The sequence below is a fragment of the Scylla paramamosain genome, chromosome 14 (assembly GCF_035594125.1).
Source record: "Scylla paramamosain isolate STU-SP2022 chromosome 14, ASM3559412v1, whole genome shotgun sequence".
Lineage (NCBI taxonomy): Eukaryota > Metazoa > Arthropoda > Malacostraca > Decapoda > Portunidae > Scylla > Scylla paramamosain.
Window position 1 is genome coordinate 9,253,339 of NC_087164.1, and position 16,680 is coordinate 9,270,018.

Here is a 16,680-nt window from a genome sequence, read left to right on the forward strand (position 1 = left end):
CAAGAGATTTAAGTATAGCTCCAGGGCCTCTTTACAAACCAGTGTACACTGTGTGTAAAACCAAAAAAAAAAAAGACCAGACTCCAATATCTAATGGAGAGTTTTGATTTACATAGATCTGTACTGTAAGTATGCACAGCAATATACAGTAAAGTATCCTGAACCTTGTATGAAATCCTGACAATTTTGGTTGTTGGGAGTCGATAGTTCCATTACCCTTATGTTAACATAAGATGAGCAGCCTAATGGCTGGAGTAAAACAGAGCAAGGTGTGATGCTCACTAATATTCCACAATCATAACATTTGACTGACAGTCTTGTAAGGGGAGTGGACGCCTGTTACCCTTAAAAGTGATATTATTTTTTTTCCTGATACACATGATTTTTGGTATGCATGTTTCTTAGTAACCAAAACATCAAATCCCAAATTTTCAATGAGATACGTTCTTTAGTTTCTGGGAAACAATATACATTACACACTGAAAATTAAAAAAAAAAAATTGCATCAGTATCGCTTGAATCTCTCTTGTTTTTCAAGCAATTGTTTTGAAAATCATTCTCCATAATACACATACATATATCTTCATTTCACCAAAGATGAATTTTTAATTAGACATTTCATATAGAGATAAAACAGAAACAAATTTTGATGAAAAAAAATTAATTTTTGACCAAAAAAAAATCTACCATGCCTTTCTTTTCCCTTTCCAGAGATACCTTTACATCTGCATTGCCTTGTATGTCAACAGAGAAATTGCACTTCAAATGTGGAAAATACAACTTTTGAGATATGAGCCATTTTCTTCTAAGAAGTGCATATCATTGCATATGTAGGCTTTTTTCAGTAACATTTTACAAATAATAGGAGAAAATTACAACCAAAAGTAAACCAGTGTTTATTATCATGTTCAGGTTTAACACATGGTCCCCTCCTGTTTGACAGGATATTACTCACTAGCAAGTGAGAGTATCAGAGGGCGTGACACAAGTGATGGTGACAGTGCTGTCAAAGCAGTTGTTTTTCCCTCAATTTTCTTCTCTCCAAAGTATTTGTGGCATATCTCGGATACGAGGCTTTCAAAGTGGGAGAGAGATGAAGTACTTCCCCTCGTCTCCGCAGAGGAGCGGAATTTTTTCCTGGAATAGCTAGATTCGTATATCCAGCTTTGCTACTTGGTAGGACTCAGCAGTGAGTTGTGATGGTGGTGGAGGTTCCTGAGAGGCAGAGGGAAGAGACTGAGGGGTTGAAGAGGTGAGGTGTGAGGTTGGGCAAGGTGATGATAAGAATGCCTGCGCTGGTGACAAGAGTGTGTTGGCTGGTGACTGGTGTTCCTTTCTTTTCTCTCTTAATTGCTTCTAGCCATGCAAGTTTTGCCTCTGAATTATGACCTGTCACTTCCAAACTTGTGAAAGGGCAAGAAAAGCCAAGAAAATGGGGTGAGGTGCTAGACAGCTAAGCATGTGTACTGTACCCCTCTTTGACGTCTAAGCAGACACTGAGATGGTTGGACCTGTCATGCTATGGTGGCTCAGAGCTGCCCCTCCTGCTCCTCTATAGCACTGCTGCCATATGGATGTTCACAAATATGATAAAAACACTTAATAAAAGTTTTAAAAATCCTTTAAAACCACGAGTTTTTAAAAGACACATGGCCTAGTGTGTGGTGGGGCATTTAGATACCTTTAAATAATTATAAACAAAGGCGACTTAAACATATGATGCTATTTGTTTCTGTTTTCACAGGAAACAGCAGACAGCTCTAGGGTGACTATGCTGTTAAAAACTCAATTTCAAGGTCCATGTCAAAAAATCGTATTTATTTGCAGCCCACTCCCGTTAAACAAAAATGTGTCAATTATCACATCATTTGTTATCAGTGGGGCTTGTTGCAACCTATAAGGGTACTGTACATAGTGGTGACCCGTTGGCCAGGCTCTTTCTGATATCAATATTACCTATCCCATCCCCTCAACTATAGAAAAAAAATCATTAATAATAATGGTACTAAGAGCAATGTGGTGATGATGATGATGATGATGATGATGATGAAGTTTTATCTATGAGTAGAGTCAAGACAATCAATCTACCTATATATATATATATATATATATATATATATATATATATATATATATATATATATATATATATATATATATATATATATATATATATATATATATATATATATATATACATACACAGTAAAATCCCTCTCATCCGGCATTCGAGTATCCAGCAGCTTCAAGTATCCGGCACATTTTTCCCCGAGCCTTAAAATCAATAAAAAATTCAATGTGTACTCATAAAATCGATTAAAATTCCCACGCGAGGCATACTTTGTCCTCTCACCACCAGAGCGCACTGCTTCGCACCACCAGCGGCTCACTGCACTGTGTTTACTCGGTGACTCAGTCCCGCGTGTGCACTGTTTATCGCCTGACGCCTTCATCATGCCTAAAGTTGTAGAAAAGAGGAAGCATGTTGTGCTTACACTTAAGCAGCTGATCAGATCAGCTGCTGATTAAGATCAGCTGATCTTTGTTATGGTAAGATGTGTGAGTGTAGGGTGGTGATTGTGACATAATTTCACTTCTATTCAAGTATCCGGCAATATTCAAGTATCCGGCATGTCGGCAGTCCCATTGATGCCAGATAAGAGGGATTTTACCGTATATATATATATATATATATATATATATATATATATATATATATATATATATATATATATATATATATATATATATATATATATATATATATATATATATATATATATATATATAACCATCAATGTGAGCTCATTAATCTTGACTTTTTCCCAAACTTTCTAACTCCTCTACTTTATCTGTAAAAAAGCTGCTGGACATAACCAAGCCAATGTGAAAAATGAACAAGGTAACAAGGCACTTCAAAAGATACATCAGAACATGTTAAATGGCTGGATGGCACAAAAAACTTTATCTCATGTAAAAATCATGTGCTAATCAAAACTCCACCTTTAGCCCTTTAGCTTCAGATTCCCCACCTCTCAACTTAGTCATCCATTAGCATGGCCACAACAGAAGATTCATCCTTATCTGGTCCGATGAGTTCTAATAACAGGAAACAGAAATGTTTAGTTTGGCGCAGCAAAATTAAAGAAGCACTGCTGCAAGTTTTGGCAGACGTACTATTTAAGAGATCCTCATGCAGTGTTGTGATGAGGATCAGTCTTCCACACACCTGTACTTAACACTTCCTTCACACTGACCATACATCCAGTTTATGGTCTTCCAAAAGAAATTCTTTCCTCAATAAAATAAAACTGTATTCATAATGGAGTGCTATACAAGATAATGCTACAATTATCAAGCCTACCTTCAACCAGGTGAGAAGCATGAGTTCCATCTTCAACTATAGAGTCAGCTGTGTCCTTTTGTTCTATGAGCCAATTCAGTGACACTAAAAGTCCAATACTCCTAGTTTCAGGCCTTCTGTGGACAGAAAGAAAATACATATGCCATCTTCCTTTATATCTATCTATCTATCTTGCTTCCTTCAAAAGCATCCCCAAATGGGTGGCCATGTTAGAGGCCTCCATCTCTCCCTATGCAACCAGCACCTGGAATGCACCAGTATACTAACTTAAAAGTCACATTACACTTCACCTCAACTCATCATTCTAGATGCTAACCTGTTTTTGCTGTCCAGCTCTGATTCTTTCAACATGGTAAAGTCGAAATCAGTACAGTAACCATGAAGTAATCTTAACCACTCAAACATTGATCTTTCTTTCAGCTCTGTATTCATTATGGGAGTAATGATATTCCTGTGGCGAAACTCTTCAATTACTTCAGCTTCAGAGTCCCAACTGAGCATCTGAAAATAAACAAAGAAACAACAATAACACATTTGGTAGAAGCCTTTGAGGTAACAAAGAATCTTAGGAGTTTATATCAACAACTCATAGTGTATAAATTAAAAGAATACGTGTAGTAATTGTGTTAATAATCCTAAATCATGAACATACCAATGTAACAGCCTACTCATATTCCTGACCTGAACTCTTTGCTCAAACCCTTGCCAAAAACTCTACCTTGGACGATTCAGGGCTTGTTCCTTCCTCTCCTCCACCCTCTGACTACTTCATGCTACCTATTAAAATTCTTCGTAATGATGTTTTCCATGCCCTCGCTGGCCTAAACCTCAGAAGGCTTATGGACCTGATGGGGTCCCTCCTACTGTTCTCCAAAACTGTGCCTCTGTGCTTGCACCTTTCAGCTTTGTCTGTCAACATCTACCTTTCCTTCTTGCTGGAAGTTTGCTTACATTCAGCCTGTTCCTTAAAAGGGTGACCGTTCTAATCCCTCAAACTACCGTCCTATTGGTTTAATTTCCTGACTATCTAAAGTTTTTGAATCTATCCTCAACAGGAAGATTCTTAAACATCTATCACTTCACAACCTTCTATCTGATCACCAGTATGGTTTCCGTCAAGGTCGCTTTACTGGTAATCTTCTGGCTTTCCTTACTGAGTCTTGGTCATCCTCTTTTAGAGATTTTGGTGAACCTTTTGCTGTTGCCTTGGACACATCAAAAGCTTTTGATAGAGTCTGGCACAAAGCTTTGATTTCCAAACTACCCTACTACGGCTTCTATCCTTCTCTCTGTAATTTAATCTCAAATTTCCTTTCTGACCGTTCTTTTGCTACTGTGGTAGACGGTCACTGTTCTTCTCCTAAATCTATTAACAGTGGTTTTCCTCAAGGTTCTGTCCTGTCAGCCACTCTCTTCTTATTATTCATCAATGATCTTCTAAACCAGACTTCTTGTCCTATCCACTCCTACGCTGATGATACCACGTTGCACTTTTCCATGTCTTTTCATAGACGTCCAACCCTTCAGGAAGTAAACATTTCACGCAGGGAAGCCACAGAATGCCTGACTTCTGATCTTTCTATAATTTCTGATTGGGGCAGAGCAAACTTGGTACTGTTCAATGCCTCAAAAAACTCAATTCCTCCATCTATCAACTCGACACAACCTTCCAGACAACTATCCCCTCTTCTTCAATGACACTCATCTGTTCCCCCTCTTCTACACTGAACATCCTTGGTCTGTCCTTTACTTATAATCTGAACTGGAAACTTCACATCTCATCTCTAGTTAAAACAGCTTCTATGAAGTTAGGTGTTCTGATACGTCTCTACCAGTTTTTCTCACCGCCCCAGCTGCTAACTCTGTACAGGGGCCTTATTCATCCATGTACTGAGTATGCTTCACATGTATGGGGGGATTCCACTCACACCACAGTTCTAGACAGGGTGGAATCAAAAGCTTTTCGTCTCATCAACTCTTCTCCTCTAACTGAGTGTCTTCACCCTCTCTCTCATCACCGCAATGTTGCATCTCTAGCTGTCTTCTACCGCTATTTTCATGCTAACTGCTCTTCTGATCTTGCTAACTGCATGCCTCCCCTCTTCCCCCGGCCTCACTACACAAGACTTTCTTCTTTCTCTCACTCCTATTCTGTCCACCTCTCTAATGCAAGAGTTAACCAGTATTCTCAATCATTCATCCCTTTCTCTGGTAAACTCTGGACCTCCCTGACTGCTTCTGTATTTCCACCTTCCTATGACTTGAATTCCATCAAGAGGGAAGTTTCAAGACACTTATCCTTCAATTTTCGACTACAGCTTTGGACCCTTTTTTGGGACTGGCGTCTCAGTGTATTTTTTTATGTATTTTTTTTTTTATTGTAATTTTGTTGCCCTTTGCCAGTGTCCCTCCTACATAAAAAAAAAAAAAAATGGGAATAATGGTTTAAACAGGGGAATTTAAAGGCCAGTAGATAAGCTCATCATGCACCCACACTTTGTAATAATTGATTACAAAATAAATTACTAAATAAATGCACAAAGAAAGTCTTCAATAGCCAAGCGACAAAACAGACATGCTTAAGGTACCTCATCAAAGGCTCTTGAGAAAGGTTAAGGTGCACTGGACAGATAGGAAGGTGAAAATAAGCTGTGGTTATGCAAAAGATGAGCTATAATTAATGGCTGTAAATCTGAGAAGGGTCAAGTAATTAGTGAGGGGCCATAGGGATAAGTTTTAGGGAAATTATTATTTTTTTATATATACTAATGACATAGACAGTGATATTAGTAGCAATGTTAGTAAATTTGCAGATGATGAAGACAGACTGATTCATTAGATTGAATTTGGATGTCAACACCTTGCAGCCAGATATAGATAGAAAGAATGAATGGACAGACAGATGGCAAAAGCAATTTAATATAAACAAATGTAAAAGTATTTAGTGTAGCTAGAAAAAAACCCACATGGTAAATACACAATAAAGAATGAAGTCCCTGAAAATGAAAGAAACTTATTTTCAGGATTCTCAAGATCAGTAATCAGAAAAAACTAGAAGTAATGGGTTCAAACTTGAAAAAAAGTTAGATTTAAGAAAGAGATAGGAAGGAATTAATTCTCAAATATAGTTGTAGATAAATGGAATGGATTCAGTAATGAGGTTGTTAGTGGCAAGTCATTAGGTAACTTTAAAATAATTTAAGAGTTTAAAAGATTAGACAAATTTATGGATGGTTATGATAGATGGAAATAAGTAGGTATGTTTAATACAGGGACTACCACATGTAGGTTTGATGGCTTCTTGCTTCTTATGTAACCAAGATATAAGTAATTGTAAATGTGGCTCATCAACAATTATACAAAATAATCAATAAAAAAAATATAAATAAAAGCAAAAACATAAATGTAAGATAAGCTTGGAGCACTATAAACAGTGATGCAACCACTAAGTGTGGCTAGTTTCAGCCCTAAATCACAGCCAACTAGTCAATTCAGATGTGTCTCCTTCTATATTGTAGCTGTAGTAGATAAGTATCTTAAGTTTGAAGGTTATGACCTTACTATCTTACAGAAGCATGAGGCCAACAACTCTCCTTTGTGTATGTGCATGTAGGTGTGTGTAGCTTTGTGGCTGCTTGTGTTACCATACAGTTATAGAATGCAACACCTAATGTGCACTTCTTGATGAATAAAAGGTCTTAACAAAAGAAATAAAACTGAAGGTTTCCACAAAATGAGCAGGACAGGATGCATAACAATCAGTTCAAATTACACAATGACAGATTTAAAACAGATGGACGGAAATTAGTTTGCAAATGACTGGAACATGTTCAGTAATCAAATAACAAGCATGACAATGATGGAAAGCTTTGAGGGAAGCTTGTATAAGTTTTTTAATGTTGCAAATGAAAGATGCTATTATGTAATCAGGAGCAGCTTGGTGAAAGCCATCTGGTACTTTGCAGATTTCTTGATGTCCTACTCTGAAAATCTCTAACTTCCCCATCTTATTCACTTTTTATACAGCAGAATATTAACTTCAGATGCTGATGCTTCTCCCTTCAGAGAATAACAAGAATGATAAAGATGAAATAAAGGGCAGGAACCAGAAAAAGAAGGAAGACAAAAGAACTACACACACCTCATGAGTACCCTTTGATCCATATTTCTTGTTATAATTGTTAAAGTGTTGATCTTCCAGGACTAAGCCAAGCCCTGGGGCAATGGGTAAGAAGGTATAGTCCCTTGAAAGTGCCTGAGCAATGAAGTTCTCACTGGCCATTCCTCGCCTGATGGCTATGACCACGGCAACCATTTTGCGTATCTGGTGAAGCAAGAAGCTCAATCCTGCAAAAGAGAAATTTCATACAATGTCCATATAAAAAACTTCAAATGTGATGTAAACGTAAGATTAGGAAGAATAACATGTATTTCAATGAATGTAAATCAGATGCTTTAATTCATCCAAAACAGAAAGAACAAGATAGATGATGAAGATGAGAAAAATTTAAAGTAGTCTGGACAGCAGCAAAATCTCATAAATATTTTATCATTTCATTTAATATTCTTATTTTTTTCCTCACAGGGCTGGACAGCTTAAGAATCTCTCCCACTTTTGCAGTCATATATGGCAGAGTTGGGGTTAATTATGAACTGAATGGGAAGTGAACAGGAAATTATGCCAGATGCCCATGCAATGAATTGGTAGTGAAAAAAATTAAACTTGGCTTGTGTGGCAGATACAGTACACTGTGTATTACTGTGATATGTGCAAAAACCATCCACATCCACAGCCACAGATATGGAGGTAAAAGAAAGCCACACCCACATCCAGAAATATTCATATTCTAGCATCCATATCTTATATACAACCACAGTTTATGAGAAATACATTTCTATCTGTGGCTCCACATCCACGGAGCTCTAAAAATTAGTACCCTACATATGACTAATACACACTGTTATTTGTGCAGATTTTTCTTGCATTTCTAAAGGTTAATTTCTTTTATGGTTACTGTATTCCTGTACCAGGCTGGGATCCCTCTTGAAAGCAGAAGGAAGGTAGCCTTGTCTCACCACTAGAAGAGAAATATTCAAGACCAAAGGATCATACAAACCTTTAATCTTGATGGTGATCCACTCCAGTCCACTTTGCTCAAATGGCTCACTACATTCAATGTCTAGGACACGACGGATTGCTTGCTGATCGTGAGGTTTTCTGTAGAAGAATGATTAAAATACAAACATGTCAATAATCTATTTGAGAAAAAATGCATCACTTAAGTAAAAACTTTTTTTTTTAACTTACATTCCTGATGTAAAATTGTGAAAGTTATGGACACCTTTGTATTCAGCAAAGAGTCTTCTGATCTCCTCCAAGGCATCTTCTGGTAATCGGTAACTGTCCTGGATGACCTGTTGAACATCAATGGTTGTCAGATAGGGACATTTTATTAGTATCCTCACAAAAGAACATGGCTACATCTAATTTTCAATCTGTTGAACACCATCTCTCCTCTACTAGACCTCATCTTCTATTCCTCACTGAAACACAGGTGTCTGAGGCAATTAACAGTAGCCCCTTCTCTGTTCCCTTCTACTTTCTCTATCCTCATTTTCAATCCAAAGCTGGATCTTGCGTTTGTGTGCAACAACTAACCTGCTCTCATGCCCATGCTCTTGAATCTTCCAAATTTTCCACCATCTGGCTATAACTACAAACTCACTCTCAAACAAAATTTATCTGTGCTGTATACCTCTCACCTAACTTCTCTGACTAAGAAATTCTTTGACTACTTAACTTCCAAATAATAATAATAACTTCCAATAATTTTGCTTCTTCATCTTTCCCTCCTTTATTTCAACCTGATGGCATCACTGCTATCTCTTCTATTTCTAAAAACTCTGCCTTGGATGATTCAAGGCTTGTTCCTTCCTCTCCTCCACCCTCTGACTACTTCATGCTCCCCATTAAGATCCTTTGCAGTGATTTTTTTTTATATTTTCTCCCAATTCCAAGTCATGGTCACAGCTATCCATACAACCTTGATCACACCTGTCTAATCCCTTACTCATGTAATGCTTGGTCCATGTAATGCCTTTCTTTCTTAATTACATTTTTTTTAAACTTCTAGAGAAGAAGAAGCATCCACTTACCTCCTTATATGAAGCAAAGGCAAAGGAAGGACAAGTGTATGAGTAGGTGCGGGAGTCACACCAAGCCTTGCAGCTGAAAGTTTTTATCGTCTTGAAGACAGCCATCACTCGTATTTTATCATTCAGGTGCTGGTTGAGCTTCCTCTTTATTTCTGATTTGTCACACTCTGTCAGAACTTTGTATAAAGAAATTCATTAAAGAAGGCTACAGGAAAGGAATATGTGTGCCTACACTCATATGTATCTTCATTTTGCATTATTTTATTTTATTTTATTATTTTACTTTTTTTGTGATGAATTCCACAGATTTATAATGATACTGATCAAGAAAAAAATTAATAGAGTGAATGAGAACATACTGAAAGAGTAGGGATGTGCGTTACAGGCACAGTTTTGACTACACAATGATACAGTTCCACAACAGGGAAGTGTATGGGATGGCAAATCCCTCAAGGAAAATGAGGCACCAAAAAGTAGAACAATATATATATATAGGTGATACTAACCCTTTCACTGCTATTTGCCACACCTTTCTTTCATCACTAACCACTCTGAGACACCTCTTCTTGTTTTACAGCCACTTTCAAACATAGCACTGCCCAGAAATTTCATAATGTATTTTTTTATCCCTTTTTTTCTTGTAAATGCTTATAAAGATTCCATTAATTACTTTGAGTGCTGCAAATTTTTGTATATTGCAGTGAAAGGGTTAATGAAATTCAGGAAATGCCATAAATGAAACAGTATCAACATCATCCTTTTTCACCTTCCTTTACGGAAAAGCATCTCAGTTCTTGTTGTGTTTTTTCCCTAGTCCAATGCCCCTATTGCATTAAAGAGAAAAAAAAGATTTGACTGGCAATTCAATACTTACCTAAATCAAAAGACACCAGCAGCCTTGCAGCAGACACTCCCTTATCAGTGCGTGAGGATCGCTGGAAACAGAAGAGCTTGGGGATGATGAACTCCTCCTGTGTTATGAGGCCAGTGTCAAGCATGGCCTTTAGTAGATGGTCCTCTATAGTGCTACCTGTCATGTTCCTGAAGTAACAAATCAAGTCACCATCTCAAGTATCTTTCATTCATCCTCAGTCAATAATTCATTCAACAAAATATGGATATATTACTAGAAGAACATTTATTAATATTTCTATCACCTTGTTAATTTTCAGTTTTGTTAGGTTTTCCTTCCCATTTTGTTTGTGTCTGCCTACTTGTCAGACTGTGGCCATAAATTTCCAATATGTTCAAAAGAATGTTCTGTGCCTTGAGATTTATTGTACTTTTTATACCAGCCAGCTACACAATGCTGAAGAAGTTTTTCAGTACATTTCTCCCTATAATTTATGGTCTGGATATTAAAAAGCACTAAAATTAGAAAAAAACACTGAAATTTAACTTTACTTCCCACAAAACTTCTGATAAATTCACACAGTTTTATCAGTGTTTCTCAGAGCTGGCCCTCAGAAAAATGGTTGATCTCAAGATATAAAAGGTGAAAGACTTCCAGGCCCAAGACTCTCTTCCAACAATGCACTGATTCTTGTACACTTTCCAACAGCCAGTCCAGTAATGATGAAGTTTTCTGTAACTGCAATTTTTCTGTTTACAATATAATGTCAGATATTATTATTTATAGATAGATGTCAAATTACTTTAATGATTCTTCGGAATACATCTCACCTCTGCATGCCATAATATTCTTGGCCATTAAAGGAAAGAAGCAGAGCAAGTCTCTTCCTGAATGGCTGAAACGTTGACAGAACTGGCTCCAGCTTGATGTGTTTCACCTCCTCTTCACTCATGACAAGCTTGGGGTCATAAACCACTAGAAATGGACAAGAAAAACAGGTATAATCCCATCATTAAATCATAAAATAATCAGCAAGATTTAAATTAGACCACAGAATTATCACGTGTAACACACACACACACACACACACACACACACACACACACACACACACACACACACGCACACGCGCGCTAGTAGCACAGTGGTTAGTGCGCCCAGTTCACACTTAGGAGGCATTGAGTTCAAATCCCAGGTCAGGTTAGAAGTCTTTGGGCAGACTTCTTTGCAGTGTAGCCCCTGTTCACCTAGCAGTGATTAGGGACCTGGTGTAAGTCGGAAGCCACTGCTAAACTGGAGAAACAAACTCTAAATAGAAAAATACACACAGGATGGCCTGTTCCTCAAGCAAAATAAATAAATGAATAATTAAAAGTTTTGAATTACCTCTCAGAGTATCCCTGGTACAATATCTTCTGTGTTGAATAGTAGTAAACATGGGGGCCATCCTGATTGGACACCTCTCTTTTGGAAGAGGTAGATACCTGCATCTTGGCAACTTGTTCCTCAGACTTGAGATATGAATAACACAGCCTCTTTGCATGAGTAGTCCTGCAAAGACATAATATTTACTCATCTTCCCTTTGGCAACATACTCATAACATCCCACTAAATACCTACTACATCAGTTTAAGTGTAAGGGAGACTTGGACTGGGAAATCAATTGAAGAATAACTATCTTTCAAGAAGCCAAGCACCATACATGTCACAGGCCGACATCATGCCAATTTAATCATATCCACAAATATTTTTTTCTTTTTTTCCATCTGTAACTTTAGACCTGCAAAAATAGAGGCATTACGATACTTTTCTGTAAGGAATATGAATATCAAATGTACTAAAAATCTCCTGGTATGTAAATAATTTGAGACAGTCCAAAAGCCATTAATTTTATTACAGGGAAATTCTGTTAATCCTAATGACCAAACTGTTACGTAAAGGTATTTCAAAATTAATAATGAAACCTGCCATAAGAAACCCATGTCATGAAAATACCGAGTATGATGAGATCCAGATGATGATACAGGTGAGAATTTTATTTAAGTAACATTCTGAAACATTCTGTGAGAACACGTCACTCTTCCTCAACTTCAGACATGCAAGATGTGAAAATAGATTGCACCCAGTTAACCTTTATTAGCAATAGTTATGACCATAATTACCATAATACAATAATGAAGCATCTCCAGCAGCTGTCCTAAACCCATCTCTAATTTGGGGCTCATTTATTTGGCAAATAGGTTTTATTATAGTTTAAGCCATTACACACTACGTGGTAATAACCTACCTCATTTTGTTCTTCTCACTATTCACATAATTTCTAATGATTACACTACTTGTCGAAAATTAATAATAACGCCACAATAGGCCTGGGAATGCACAGCGCTCTCAACTTTTTCTAAGTCCACAGGTAAACATAAATGGTGTATTGTTGCCTGAACTTCAGTTGTTAGGTTAGGTTAGGTTAGGTTAGGGTTTTATTATAGTTTAAGCCATTACACACTACGTGGTAATAACCTACCTCATTTTGTTCTTCTCACTATTCACATAATTTCTAATGATTACACTACTTGTCGGATATTAATAATAACGCCGTGGGCCGTGGGTAGAGATTGGGGACATTGGCTTAAACTATAAATTTACCGGCAAATAATTTACGTATTCCATAATCCATAATCTTTAGTCTTCGTGGGGCATATTAGAGGCTTATTTATTTGATAGATTATACAGGCATTACATAACCTTAAATCCCCCTCAATACTTAGGGGCTATTTCATCTGACATCATTTAGCCTTATGGTGTATTCTGCTGGCATGCAATATGTACATCGTCACCCGGCTTACCAGTCCAGTGTACCTCAACGGGAGTGTTGTGTCGCCTTGTTCGTCTTGGGGAATTGATAAGGCCGTGCAGGTGACCTCTTCTTGAGCTGAAGGGCGTTCTAGACGGTTGCCAAAACCCTGGCAAGGACTCACACGGCAGGCGGCTGGTTCTCACTCAAACGCCAGTGCCTCTTGCCGTCGTCTGTGAGGTATACAAACACATGTGGGTCTCCTGATGATGATGATGATGGATACAATCTTGATCTTTATGTCGATGGTCGCTTTTGATTCCTCGCTACGGACTATATCGTCATAAGTTGCAAAGAAAGGATAAGGAGGATATAAATGAAAATGATAATAAACAAAAGCAGGAAGAAACAGAATTTCTCACATAATTCTAATCTACCTCAGTCGCAATTATCACTTGAAAATTTTAACCAAGACTGACATGATTATGTAAATAAACGAAAATAGTAACCAGGAATCATAATGATATAAGTTTTTTACCCTCATGTGGATTGTCAATAAGACTACCATGGATGTTTTCTTCCACTGATGATCCATAATATTGTTAAACTATTATTAGTAACATCAAAACACCCTTAAAAAAATCCTCAGGTAAAAAAGCAGTCGCAACATGACAAAGATGTGCTTTGAGAAATGGATACCAAACACACAAATAGTGACATGACAAACGCGAGAAGACGAAACTTAGATGCAAGTTCCGGAGCATCAAGTGAACCTCCTGCTCTCCGTTCGACCAGCAGTATGAACCACACCAAACTGTATTTTTGTCCTTACAGAGATCGGTGGTACGAACTACTGACCTTGTTGTTCCGAAGCCAATTTCAATCACTCAACCAACTGCAAAAGAAGAAGAAAGAAAATTCCGAGCAAATCTTGAGCCTGACGGATGCCATCTTAATAATCTCCTCATGGCAGAATATTCCTTTAAAATTTAATGCATCATCGTGACAGTTTGAGCTAATATAACACTTCATTACAAATACTATAGAATTTCCAGTGACTTAACTGCAAGATAGTTTTCCACTTGTTTATGAAAAATACTTCGTAGTTGTTTTAAAGTAGAGAGAGAAAACATAAGAACATAAGAACATAAGAAATAAGGGAAGCTGCAAGAAGCGACCAGGCTTACACGTGGCAGTCCCCGTATGAAACACACCTACCTATTTCCATCTGCTATCCCCATCCATAAACTTGTCTAATCTTCTCTTAAAGCTCTCTAGTGTCCTAGCACTAACTACATGATTACTGAGTCCGTTCCACTCATCTACCACTCTATTTGAGAACCAATTTTTTCCTATCTCCTTCCTAAACCTAAATTTTTTAAGCTTGAACCCGTTATTTCTTGTTCTACCCTGGTTGCTGATCCTAAGAATTTTGCTTACATCTCCCTTGTTATAACCCTTATACCACTTAAAGACTTCTATCAGGTCCCCTCTTAACCTACGTCTCTCTAGAGAATGTAAATTTAACAGCTTCAACCTCGCCTCGTAAGGAATACTCCTCATCCCCTGTATCCTTTTAGTCATTCTCCTCTGTACTGATTCTAATAGACCTATATCTTTCCTGTAATGTGGGGACCAGAACTGCACAGCGTAGTCTAGATGAGGTCTGACCAGCGCCAAGTATAACTTTAATATTACTTCCGGCCTTCTACTTATAACACTCCTAAAAATTAATCCTAGTACCCTATTTGCCTTGTTTTTGGCTTCTATGCATTGTTTCCCTAGACGGAGTTCAGAGCTAACTATAACTCCTAAATCTTTCTCGTACCCTGTACCTACCAGAGTTTGGTTGTTTAATGTGTACCTATTGTGTGGGTTTCCTCTACCTACGCTAAGCACTTTGCATTTATTGATATTAAATTGCATTTGCCATCTATCCGTCCATTCATTCAATCTAAGTCTGCCTGCAAGGCGATGGCATCCGATTCTGACCTAATTAATCTACCTATCTTTGTGTCATCCGCAAATTTATTAACATCACTACTAATTCCACAATCCAAGTCATTGATATATATTAGAAATAACAATGGCCCTAATACTGATCCCTGTGGCACCCCACTAATTACATGACCCCACTCGGATTTCGAGCCGTTTATTACCACTCTCTGTCGCCTGTTACCAAGCCATGACCCTATCCAGCCTAACACCTTCCCATCTATCCCGTGTGCCCTAACCTTTCTCAGGAGCCTTTGATTGGGTACCTTGTCAAATGCTTTACTAAAGTCCAGATATAAGATATAACTATCACCATTATCTACTGCCTCGTACACCTTACTGTAAAAACTTAACAAGTTTGTCAGGCAAGACTTCCCCTTCGTGAAGCCATGCTGTGACTGATTTATCAAGTTATGTTTGTCTAAATGTTCCCTAATGTTCCTCGCTATTATTGACTAACATTTTACCTACAACTGAAGTTAAGCTGACAGGTCTATAATTAGAGAGAGAGAGAGAGAGAGAGAGAGAGAGAGAGAGAGAGAGAGAGAGAGAGAGAGAGCCTGCACTTCAACTCTGCAAGGAAAACCCGGCACTTCTCAACTCTGCTAAATAAATCAGTGCTGGAGACCCAAGTTTTGCCTCCACGTCCCATTCCCTATCCTCTGTACAGCGCACACCTGATTCATTTTCAATTGTCTTTTCTTTTCGCCGGAGCACCGGCGAACAGGGAGCACCGTCCCTGTTCCCCCCCCGGGGGCCCCCGCAACACAGCAGGGTCCCCCAGGGTCGCCTATCGGCCCACCCAATCATGCCTTAAGTTGGAGTACATCACCCTCGACGATGTTGCTCCTGCGGTGGCCGGGATGTGAACGAGCTGTCCAGCACCGTCAACTGCACTGCCTTCCCTGGGCAGAGGTGCCGGCAGGGGCGTGCAGGAGGGGCATTGTGGCTCTGAATCACCGGCTAGGCTGGGGTATCTCTCCCTCGATGATGTTACTCCCGCGGTGGCCGGGACGGGAGAGAGCCGTCCACCACCGTCAACTGCACAGCCTTCCCTGGGCGGAGGCGCCGGCAGGGGCGTACAGGAGGAACGTTGTGGCTCTGGGTCATTGGCTAGACTGGTTGGGGTGGTCACCGTTGGGCTCTGTCGTGGTTTGTTGGTGAAGGATGATATTCAACATCCGTAGAGTCCCAGGCGCCCCTCGGACCGGTGAGCTGCTGTGCGCAAGGCCCAATGCTGTGGCACTCGGGACGCTTCCGCTTGTAGATGTCAAACTAGTTCGTTATACACTATCTAGTCCTGTAATACACTGCAATTACCCCCCGGGATGCCGGAGGGGTCGGTGACGGAGGCGCCGACGGGGAATGTCCCCGGCGCGCCGAGAGCACAAGCGTCCGCACTCCTTGAGTCTGAAGACGGGATACTAAACGTTAGTCTTAGTCAGTCACGAGGCGCAGAGTCGATTCTCCGCGAGGCACTGACGGAGACGCTGACGGGAGGCTTCCTGAAGGCTTCCTGAA

The 16,680-nt window shown here is 38.9% G+C and overlaps 1 protein-coding gene across 5 annotated transcripts in view; it reads right to left on the reverse strand.

Annotated features, from left to right (window-relative positions):
• The window catches only part of LOC135106812 (pseudouridylate synthase 1 homolog), a 129,388-nt gene that overhangs the window by 93,836 nt on the left and 18,872 nt on the right, over positions 1–16,680 (reverse strand). The window contains exons 3-14 of one of the 5 annotated variants that reach the window (XM_064016137.1): positions 13,230–13,397; positions 11,760–11,924; positions 11,204–11,348; positions 10,395–10,561; positions 9,521–9,696; positions 8,673–8,779; positions 8,482–8,582; positions 7,506–7,711; positions 3,681–3,865; positions 3,365–3,480; positions 3,033–3,099; positions 884–1,215 (exon numbers count right to left, since the gene is read on the reverse strand). In XM_064016137.1, coding sequence (XP_063872207.1) covers positions 3,041–3,099; positions 3,365–3,480; positions 3,681–3,865; positions 7,506–7,711; positions 8,482–8,582; positions 8,673–8,779; positions 9,521–9,696; positions 10,395–10,561; positions 11,204–11,348; positions 11,760–11,916 — 1,419 coding nt within the window. In that variant the 5' untranslated portion in view covers positions 11,917–11,924; positions 13,230–13,397 and the 3' untranslated portion in view covers positions 884–1,215; positions 3,033–3,040. Of the gene's footprint in view, positions 1–883; positions 1,216–3,032; positions 3,100–3,364; positions 3,481–3,680; positions 3,866–7,505; positions 7,712–8,481; positions 8,583–8,672; positions 8,780–9,520; positions 9,697–10,394; positions 10,562–11,203; positions 11,349–11,759; positions 11,925–13,216; positions 13,398–16,680 lie in introns of those variants that run through there. The other 4 variants (XM_064016136.1, XM_064016140.1, XM_064016138.1 and 1 more) reach the window with 4 other exon arrangements.